Source organism: Scleropages formosus, chromosome 19 (assembly GCF_900964775.1).
Source record: "Scleropages formosus chromosome 19, fSclFor1.1, whole genome shotgun sequence".
Taxonomy (NCBI): Eukaryota; Metazoa; Chordata; class Actinopteri; order Osteoglossiformes; family Osteoglossidae; genus Scleropages; species Scleropages formosus.
The window spans coordinates 17,528,786-17,540,093 of NC_041824.1; the positions used below are offsets into that span (position 1 = coordinate 17,528,786).

At 43.4% G+C, this 11,308-nt stretch overlaps 1 protein-coding gene across 2 annotated transcripts; it reads left to right on the forward strand.

Moving 5' to 3' along the window:
* Positions 1-2,322: 2,322 nt before the first annotated feature.
* Positions 2,323-11,308, forward strand: LOC108939156 (peripherin-like). 2 transcript variants are annotated; one of them, XM_018760291.2, is made up of 9 exons: positions 2,323-2,997; positions 5,152-5,212; positions 5,383-5,478; positions 5,711-5,875; positions 7,047-7,172; positions 7,634-7,854; positions 9,626-9,675; positions 9,844-9,917; positions 10,946-11,308. In XM_018760291.2, exons 1-9 carry the CDS (start codon positions 2,477-2,479, stop codon positions 10,991-10,993), a joined length of 1,362 nt encoding a protein of 453 aa, XP_018615807.1. In that variant the 5' UTR covers positions 2,323-2,476; the 3' UTR covers positions 10,994-11,308. The 2 variants fall into 2 exon arrangements, with proteins under 2 accessions (XP_018615807.1, XP_018615809.2); XM_018760293.2 differs by lacking the exon at positions 9,844-9,917.

Consider the following 11,308-nt stretch of genomic DNA (forward strand, 5'->3'; position numbering starts at 1 on the left):
GTGATACTTTACCATGGTGCAAGTATAATATGGCATTTGCCTAAGCATTTTAGATTCAACGGACAACAGTGGTGCGGGGATATCGTGCATAACGGAAATTAAATTATTAGTAAAACATAATTAATTACATTATACTTAGCTATTTACTTGTAAGTAATTCTTTCTTGAAAATTGTGGAGTTCAGTTCTTCACTGACATATAAATCTGAGCTTCTTTTGTGAGAGACTCTCAGCTGCTCCATTTTAAACCAAGTGGCCAAGCACAGACCCCAGTGAGACTAGTAGATTTGCACACAAAGAGGAGGCCATTTAATCTCTCTGACACTGTGATTTTAGTGCATATTTTATTGGGTCAGTGATGCCAGTGTCATGCAGGTATATTGTTTGACGATCAGCCCATTCCTGAATCCTCTCCTTTTGTGCACTAGTTTGATTTAGGTGCCAAAACAGACACTGGACAATGATGGATGATGTGGAACATCAGCACATTTTTCTTAGTCCTGTACAATCAGAAGGCTTACTGCTACTTCCAGACCGCATTTTGAACGAGCAGCATTCGAAGGAGGTGGGGGTGGAGGCGTGTGCAAACAGGGGTGGAGCAACGCAGACACCAGAAAGACAGAGATCTTTCCTGGAGGTAGACAAGATCAAAATTACATTAGAAACCTGAGCCGTTGCCATCTGCCGTGCACTTCTTTTGCAGGAAATGGACACTGAGCAAAGCAGACTCTGGGGACCATTAGGCATTAGGAGAGGGGGAGGAAGACAGACGAAGAGGAGATATGACTCATTTACAATAAAACTTCATTGACTGTATTATACTGTAGTGCCAGCACAGGAAATTAATTGCCAAGAAAAGCACATGTAAGACAAATAGGTTTCCTTATGGCCAGCTCAAGTCACAATAGACTGAGAGAGGAGGGGGAGGAGGATGAGTAAAGTACTGCAGCGGAAGGATTACACTTGCCAGGAAAAAAATAGCATTCGAAAATTTCATAGTTTGTATGTTGCTGAAAACTACACAAGTTTTCTGTCAAGAAACACACACATTTTCAGAACCGCTTGTCCCATACGGGGTCACGGAGCCTACCCGGTAACACAGGGTGTAAGGGGAGGGGACACACCCAGGACGGGACACCAGTCTGTCGCAAGGCACCCCAAGCGGGACTCGAACCCCAGACTCACTGGAGAGCAGGACTGTGGTCCAACCCACTGTGCCACCACACCCCTTTGTCAAGAAACAGAAAAATAAAAATGAGAAGAAAATTAAAATAATTAGGAGCCAAATCTGAATTCCTGTAACTTTAATCAGCATCACTACTTCATACTGCATCAGTAGGTCTGTAAGTCATCTTGAAGAAAGGCAATGGCTAAAGAAAAAAAGAAATCAATAATAATAATAATAATAACAATAATAATAATAATAATAATAATAATAATAATGCTTAAAATAACATCCTTTGTGTAGTGAGTTGAAACAAGGACCACTGAACAGGGCATCAAAGTTTTAAGAAAATCAAGATCTTCAAAGACAGAGACCTACATGCTTAACAACAGAAAAATAAATTCTCACCCTAAAAATTAAACAATAATTGCAATTGTTCTTATCTTTTGATCAAATTAATTATCAAAAATAATGAAGGAATGAAAACTTCCCCAGTTCACTCTGTAGATGATTCTTTGTAAGTCTGCAGAAGGATACCTATGAGTACTATACACTCTTCTTATAGGTTAGGGTTTTGGGAGACATACCTGGAGTGGTGTACAAAACTTATTGAGGGTTAAGGAAGAGATGATTAATGAATTTTTTGAGGAGTGTGTTCAAGTACTAGTGCACACCAGTTACACACATTTGAGAATGTGAGTATTCAAAGAAAAGGGGACGTGAGGAAGATGAGACTCCAGCAAGAGAATAAAAACAGCAGTGTGGGAGAGGCAGGACCATCACTAGGGTTTTTGGAAACCCTCAACGCTGAAGATCGTTAAGGGAGCAAATAGATATATACTACTGCACTATTTATTATTATCGAGCAAGGCTTTTTTTTTATTGGTTCCACAATTATATTTTATTTTAAGGGCAAATTTAGGTGCACCCAGATTTTGGTGTATCAGGTCCTGGCTAAGGTTCTGTCAATCATAGAACCAGTCCAAGAGAGAGGTTTTGGGAGCAGCTGCTTTGGTCCGAGATGCGGCTGGGTCGGCAGGAGCAGGGTGAGGGGCCATGCAGGAGGAGAAGGGGGTGAGAGGGGAGTGGTCTGGGGAAGCTGATGGTCCAGTGATGAATGAGGAAGGAGCTTGGAGGTGTTGTAGGGGGAGAGGGTGAGGGATAGACGGGCTTGTCCAGCCACCCCCTATAAAAGTCCCAGCATAGCTGAGCCACCCATTCATTTGGTTCGTTTTCTGTGCCCAAATTCTTGTACCACACCAGCCCTTTGAGGGACACCCAGAAACTGAGCAGGGAAGGAAGAAGAGCAGTCATGAGCCACTCTACGGTCCGAACCTCCACCTCCTACCGACGCACTTTCGGGAGCACCACTCCTGGGACGTCCTACACCCCCGTCTCCTCCCGGTTATCTCTCTCCATAGGACGCCTCCCCAGCTCTGCCTCCCCTGTTTCTTCGCGCTCCAGCAGCCACCGGCTCCGCTCCAGCACGTCGGCCACGCGCCTCTCCTACGACCGCACAGATTTTTCCCTTGCAGAGGCTGCCAACCAAGAATTCTTGGCCACCCGGAGCAATGAGAAGGCAGAGCTACGTGAGCTCAATGACCGCTTTGCCAACTTTATTGAGAAAGTTCGCTACTTGGAGCAGCAGAACACGAGCCTGCAGGCTGAGCTGAGTCATAGGCAGAGTCAGAATGAGCCCGGCCGGGCCGCCGAGCTGTGCCAACAGGAGCTGCGCGAGCTCCGTCATCAACTGGACCTGGTGAGCAAGGAGAAGGACAACCTCCAGGTGGAGAGGGACAACCTGGCTGAAGACCTGTCCTTCCTCAAACAGAGGTCAGTCCCTGCTGCCAAGCCAGATAGTGCCTGGATGGTGCCAAGGATCTAGGCATCATTGTGCTTCTCAGTCTCCAGGTTACGTGCTTCTCATTTGTGTGAGAGGGGCACTGGGGTCCTCAAAACAGTGTGAGGGTTTGGACTGAGAGTGTTATGGTGTGTGTGCATCCAAGAGTGAGAAGTTCCGGGGAAGGAGAGATTTTACTGAATTCCTTGACTCTGTGCGTGTGTGTGTGTGCATGTGTGTGAACATCTGCTACAGGACAGATAGTTTTAACTGCTGTCTTTGTTTTCCCCCTCCTACTCTGAATGCCTGACTACTACAGACTCATGTATTTTCTACATTGTGTCTGAAGTTGTGCGTTTTGTCAGTGTAATATTTACATTTATTCATGAAGTAGACACTTTTCTCCAAAGCGACGAACATCTAAGAGGACAGTACAAAGAGTGCAGTACATCAACAGAGGGAGAGATTTGAATGCAGACACGATTGTAGAGTAAAGCCAATTTGTGACATACCACCATATGAACCAGTGTACGTCACATGAGTAACTGCATAACGGCCTTTTCATCATTAAATTAATTGTTATTAAACATTATTAAACATACACATATTTCAATCTGAGATTATTAGTCGGCTACATACCTATGCTGATTTGCTCTAGTAATAATTTCCCAGATGCAGAAATGGGTAAATTGAAGTTGGTCACTTCGGAGATAAGCATCAGTGAAATGTATAAATAACAAACAGCAGCTGCATGATTATTTACCTAATGAGATGGATCATTAAAATCTTTTAGGAAATCTGTTGGCTGGGGCTTAGCTCTCACTACAGACATGAGAGCGCAGTTTTGGACAAAGGGCGTAGCATTTCAGAGCCATCACTGCAGCCACATGCTCCCTCATAGTAGGCATAAGAAGCAGGGGCACATGGGGTTGGTGGCTGTTATAGATCTGTACATCACGGGGGTAAATTACCGTGGTTCTTTTGTGAGTTGCATCAGGGGACCCTGTTGCTCCAGCCAATGGCCCAGGAATGCCATTAAGTGAGGGGCCCCAACACCAGGACATGAATTAAAGATGAGCGGCCCCAGCCCCCGACCTCTCTGCCTATTGTGGCTCCTGATGTTCCCACCAGATGTTAAATTACCGTCTTCTCAGTGCAACAAAGGCGAGTCGCAGCCAGCGGGGAGAGAGTTTTAAGCCCCCATTGTTAACATCAGAACCCTCATGAAACCCCATAATGTGCCAGAATGCCACAGCAACTGTGGAACAGCTCAGGTCAGAAGGAAACACTACAGGGTGAGGCAGCAAAGAGGTCCTTCATGAAGTGATCATTTGCATCTGATGGGCCAGAAAGATGAAAGAGGAATGATACCAGTGTGACACTGGAAGCCACTTGTCTCGAGCTGGATGTTCTTCAGATCAAATATGGTTTCCAGCATAACAGTTGAATCGGTTGAATCTCTGCAGAAGCAAAGTATCTCCAGCAGTGACTGGTTTAGATTTTGTCTCCAAAGGCGATTGATTGATTTTTTCTGGATAATAAAGCAATCTTTTTGAAATAGGATGCCAACTGTTTTCTCCCTGACACTGCAAATGTCAGCAGTGTCACCCAGATGAGCAGCACATTAGGGTATCGGGGGAAAGTCAAAGTGAGACACATTGTTGGACAGCAGGGATGAAGACAGGGACAATGTGACACTCCTAAAAAAGGCTGTGATTATCTGGAGGGTAGAGAGACTTGTGTCCGAACAGAGACAATGAGGGGCTCTACTGTCACCTGTCGGAAGGCAAACCTGGGAGACCATATATACATAATCCGATGGCTTGGTAGGGTCTACTTGACATTTGGTCCCAAGCTTGTCAAAATACAGTACACAGGCTGACCACTTCTGCCCATCCAAGTCCAGAAAATGTTTCAATATGTCAAGATACACCAAAACTCTTTTTCTTGTTCTTCAGCTGTTCATATTAAATAGAAATATTGATTACATGCAGAAACACAGACACCATTAAACCAATCAATAATTTAGTAAGACTAATGGTGCAATTGAAAGTGGATCTATAAAACATCAGTGCCAACTGTGTGCTGTTGTTGCCCAAGTTTACCTTCACATCCAGCATGTTCTTCAAGATATTCTCATCCCACAGGCTGGAGGAGGAGACCCAGAAGAGAACCGAAGCGGAAAACAACTTGGCGATCTTCCGCAAGGTGAATAAATGTTCCGATCGCACTTCTTAACTCCAGCTGGTCGTGTGTGAAGTCTGGATTGTTTCAATATCACTGAAAAAGCTTAACAAGAATAGATGTGAGTTTCCCATCAATCTCCATCATGGTGGCACTAGCAGTCAGGAGAATGCCCTTTATGCTGTATCCCAAAGGATGTGGACGATGCCACTCTGACTCGCCTGGAGCTGGAGAGGAAGATCGAGTCTCTCATGGACGAGATTGAGTTTATGAAGAAGGTCCATGAAGAGGTGAGTGCTGCCACCTACCGTGTGTTAACTGCATCACATTTTTGCAGCCATGTCCTGTATGTCCTTAACCAGGTTTAATGAAACTCCATTTGAAGTGATGCAGCAAAACTGTGTGTGAGATTCATCCATTAGGGCTTTGGGTAAATTTGTACCTTGGAAACCCCTGTATCACAATCAGCTGGGCCTGGTTCCAGGCGCAGAGTCCCATGACCTTTAGCAACATTCTCCGCAGGAGATCCAAGACATACAGGTGAATGTGCAGACCCAGCATCTGCAGATGGAGGTGGACACCGCTCCACGGCCTGACCTCACCTCTGCCCTGCGGGATATCAGGTCCCAGTACGAGAGCATAGCCTCCAAGAACATGCGGGAGGCTGAGGAGTGGTACAAATCCAAGGTGAGCAGGCTTATGCACATATGTGTGAACTCGTACATGAACAAACACAGCACACACATATTAAACTTTACCATATCTGACAAATCATTCTGCCTAACGTTTGATTTAATAGTTTGAACTGCTGTCAAGAATTAGACATGTAGCTATGATGTGCAGGTAAAAAGGTACATAAATCAATAGACGTGATATAATATCATCCTTTTTAATGAAAAGGATGCCCAGAAATGGGAAGATTACAGTACATCTTTATAGGATATTTCTAGGGACATCTCACCAAAAGGCTACTCCAGGCACTTTGATGCATTTATTTTTGGAACATGGTAGGTTACAATACAACTGGAACAACATTTATTTAATTACTTAAAAGCCTTTCAACACAAAAATACATGTTTTCCTCTTGGTTGGCACTATTAGTGATTCAAATAAATTTGTGCTACTAGAATTAAAATAAAAAGGAAGGGAAAAACTGTTAAAGTGAGAGCAGAAAAAAATAAATGTAATGCCACTTTTGCCACTTTGGTACATTTCATCTGAGAATGTGACAAATACCCTATATGGATGACCAAAAGTCAGGTGAGCAAAAGACTGCATGACTATTCATTTCATTACACCTTGTTATTAATCTTGTTTTGTGTTTTATGTACTGTGCTGCTTCAAAGTATGTGAACTCTATAGGGATAATAATATTCTTGTATGAAATACTGAAATAAACTTGTAAAATCTAAATCTTAAAATAAACTTAATAAAATGAATAAATGATTATGAGTTGCACACCTGATTCTACTTACCTATCTGGTTTAACCAATGCAACTTGGACTTCGCTTATTTTTGCATCTGCTCTACTTCCATGTTTCTGCTACACACAGATTCCTCTAAAGCAACATATGGAACTGGTCATTACACACCTATTATGAAAGATGAGAAACATTGCTTCTCATAAAATAACCACTTTGCGGTAAAACAAAGAGACACAAGGGTTTCAAGCCGCACTATCTGTTGATGTATTTGCATTTTCTGTGTTTCTTGTCTCTACGTTGCCGAGAGTCAGTGCTGTTGTTAATTAAAAAACAGAAAAAGATACCCAAAAGATCAATGTGATGCTTTAGATTGTACTGGGATGATCAACTCGCTGCATGGGCTGATTTCCACGTAAATGATGCTGTTCCTGTAGTTCGCAGACCTGACCGATTCAGCAAACCGCAACATGGAGGCGCTGCGGCAGGTCAAGCAGGAAGCCAATGAGTACCGAAGGCAGATCCAGTCCCTCACCTGTGAGATCGACGCGCTCAAGAGCACTGTAGGTTTCTTTTGCTATTGGTCCACCACCGCAGTGTGGCAGGGGTTTGCTTATGCCTGAATTCTCATCCTTCTCTGAACATCTCCATTGCTCATGGTGACATAGCAGATAGCACGTGTGTTACGCAGTTCCTGGACAGTGTGCTTGGACATGGGTTCAATCCTCACCTGGTCTGTATGGCTTTCCTCCCATGGTCTAAAGACATGTGTGGTAACTCTAAATTGTCCACAGTGTGTGACTGAGTAAGTGTGTGGTGTACATGACTCCTCTGTACAGATGTGTGAGTGACTGTATGGAGTTTAGTGCAGTGTATCTAACTCAATCATTATGTATCACCTTGGGAGAAAAAGTGTCTGCTAAATTAATAAATGTAAATGTTCCCTATAAATGATCATCCACCTCTTCTGCAAGCAAACTGGAATGTGTCCAGCCTCTCGCTGACTCTCTTTTGCATGGCACAGAATGAAGCCCTGCTGCGGCAAATGCGGGAGATGGAGGACAAGTTCGCAGTGGAGGCTGAGGGGCACCAAGGCACAGCAGCCCAACTGGAGGAGGAGATCCGGCGTCTGAAGGACGAGATGTCTCGCCACCTCCGCGAGTACCAGGATCTGCTCAATGTTAAGATGGCGCTGGATATCGAGATCGCGACCTACAGGAAGCTGCTGGAGGGAGAGGAGAGCCGGTGAGGTGGAGGGGGCAAAGGGGCATGACAAACCTGTCAATAAATGAATACACTCAGCTCTCATATAACGGGATCTTGCATAACAAAAAGCACTACAATGGTTTATTACATTTACTCATTTAGCTGATGCTTTTCTCTAAAGTGACTTATAATGTTGAAGTTACAATTATTTACCCATTTATACAGCTGGGTAATTTTACTGAAGCAATTCAAGGTAAGTACCTTACTCAAGGATACTACAGCTGGAGGTGAGGCTCAAACCTGCAACCTTTGAGTCTAAAAGCAGTCACTCTAACCACTACACTACTAGCTATCCCAGATATTAGCAGGTGTTCCTCAATAACTTTCTTTATCTGAAATTTTGGTTAAAAGGCTCTTGACTTTTGATACCCAGTTTTCAACTTACAGAACAAGAAATCGGTACAACACAATCTATCCAGTGTGTCTGAAAAAACGAAAGTCTTGCGTGACAAATGGAAATGTAGTGATGTATTGTAATTGACATGTCTACATACACATCTCTTCATTGCTGTTACAAATTTGATATTGTTGCTGTATGACAGAGGGGCATTATGGGAAGTGTATGAAATTCCATAGGGGTGTCTGTTAACTATATTGGCTTTCATATCTCATTGAATGATTGCAGTGAAGGGGGTGCGGTGGTGCAGTGGGTTGGACCAGGCCCTCCTCTTGGGTGGGTCTGGGGTTTGAGTCCCGCTTGGGGTGCCTTGCGGTGGACTGGTGTCCCGTCCTGGGTGTGTCCCCTCCCCCTCTGGCCCTCTGCCCTGTGTTGCTGGGTGAGCTCCGGTTCCCTGCGACCCTGTATGGGACAAGCGGTTCTGAAAGTGTGTGTGTGTGTGTGTGTGTGTGTGTGTGTGTGTGTGTGTGTGTGTGGATTTTTTCTTTTTTTTGGTATATACACAAATTTTCGCAGTTTTAGAAAGTTGTTCACAATAAACATGACGTGCTGAGTAGATACCTGCTTGGTTTATTTATCATCCTGCAGAGAACTACTTAATTAATTAAAAAGAAAAGTGAGAATTATTGCGGTGTAGTATGTGCTTAAATGTATGTTTACAGTATATTGTGCTGAAATCATGGGTTGATTGTTATACAGGTGTTTTACATTTTGCATTATTATTTTCCCTATTTAAAATAATAGAACCTTCTGTATTTAGATATGCACATCATTTTAAGGAACAGATTAATTTCATAAACTGAGGGATGACTGCAAATTTTCTCGTACAACAAGCTTATTATTCACTACAGTGGCATTTTGCCTTCTACACGGTCTTTTTCTTCTGCTATTGGTGGAAACATATTTGAAATAAGAAGGCCAGTGACCTTTGCTCTGTGACATTTGAGCCAGTGGCAGGTGTTTAAAATGAACAATTTGATGCCTGTGCAAGCAATTAAAGAAACAATCATGAGGTGCGGACCCCAAAAATAATGAATAAAACGAATTCATTATCTGTACTGCATTCCCACTTGAAGAACCTTTGCAAAGAACCGTCACTCAGTAAAAACAAACTAAGACCATTAAAAGTGTGCTCTTTAAGTACAGGTAGGAGACTTTCGATCATTGTTTTTGTGTGTTTCCTCTCCTGAGTGTGTTTGCTAAACTCAGATGACTACTGAAACGGTGTTCCAGGAGTTCAAACTCTGTCGACGGTGAAGAATAGCAGTATCCATCCTGGAACATCAGCCCACAGTCACAGAGGACTTCCTATCCTGGTCAGCTGAACCTGTCTTTGTCTGTCTTTTCCCCCAGAATTACGGCTCCCACTCACAACATGTCCTCTCTGAGCCTAAGGAGCACTGGTAAGCAAGCTTCTCGACACACACACGTGATTGTGAGCTAGGGCGGCTCATGCACGCCCATAACCTTAGTTTTACCCATTGCTTGATCCCTGTTGACAAGACCTCACCTCCTCCCGGCACTCGGTCCCAACACTAAAACTGTTATTCTATAACATGTCCTGCGGCCAGACTTTGACTTCACCGCAGACACACACAGCAAGCGGACCGTGCTCATTAAAACCATAGAGACCCATGATGGAGAGGTGAGTGTGTCCAGATGAATCTGTCTCTCTAAGTTTAACCACTTCACTCTGATTTGTCGCCTGAAAACATTGAGCACCATTCTATCTTTGTTTCTAGAATATTTGTATAGTTTTTTGCCCTCTTAAAGTTTCCAACACATTTTAGTGCCTTTTGTATTTCTTGTGATTCAAATTTAATCTACGGTTCATCCTCAGGTGATTGGACCAATTGGTTGGAAGGAGGGAGTTCTGGTCATGCCATTGACCACTCGTTACAATATATAGTGTATAAGATTCTTTAAAATCATTCTGACATAATCGCAATCTTGTTATACGTAAATTTTAAAAAACCAAGCTAAAACTGCAGAATGAGACAATAAAAGGGACATACTAATGTTTATGATGCCAAGCTGGAAGATGGTGCAGCACTATTTTACTGAATTTTCATACATAAGCATAGCATTTTTTTAATGCTGTTGTTGTTTTATAAATGTAAATCACTTCCAATGGTGAAAAGGTTTTTTAACAGTTTATACTCACACACACACACACACACACACACATTTTCGGAACCGCTCGTCCTCGGGGGGGAACCGGAGCCTACCCGGCAACACAAGGCGTAAGGCCGGAGAGGGAGGGGACACACCCAGGACAGGACGCCAGTCCGTCGCAAGGCACCCCAAGCGGGACTCGAACCCCAGACCCACTGGAGAGCAGGACCTGGTCCAACCCACTGCGCTACCACGCCCCCCGCCAGTTTATACTCAATTTTTCTATTTTTTTTTTCAGTTATGGAAATTTTTTTTTTAAATATCACAATGCACTCAAGTGTATGGTCATTTTATATCTGGTTGGCTGAGGTCCAGTCATGTGCAGATGAACTGTATATGACATTCATGATCGGATCGTCTTAATTCATTTTCCATCCTAATCACCACTGAGCTGCACATTTGGTAATTATGAACTTTTGAGAGTGGTGCGCTGTTCCACCTGGACTGACCCAACACGCAGGACTCACAGTCCTCCTTCTCCTTCTCCGTCTCCAACAGGTGGTGAAGGAGTCGAGAGATGATCGAGAATTTGACCGAGACATTTAAGAGGACATTGAAGGGAAGAGTCCAACTGTTCCAGAGAAGTAAATCAAGAGGGGGCCAAGAATACAACATAAGCAAAACGAAACCACACCCAATGTAACAGCTTTGCTTTACAGTGGCTAAACACTTGTCTGCTCTATCATGGTAAGATAAGAGGCACAAGAAACAAACAAGAATCTTATGTAGATCCTATTGTAACTTACAATGCCTAGGTGTTTCTGTTTATCCTCACCTTCAACACCACCTTTACCACAATTGAAATTCGTCCCGACATCCTCTAAACATTTTTTAAGATGAAAATGAATTGCATATCTCAAA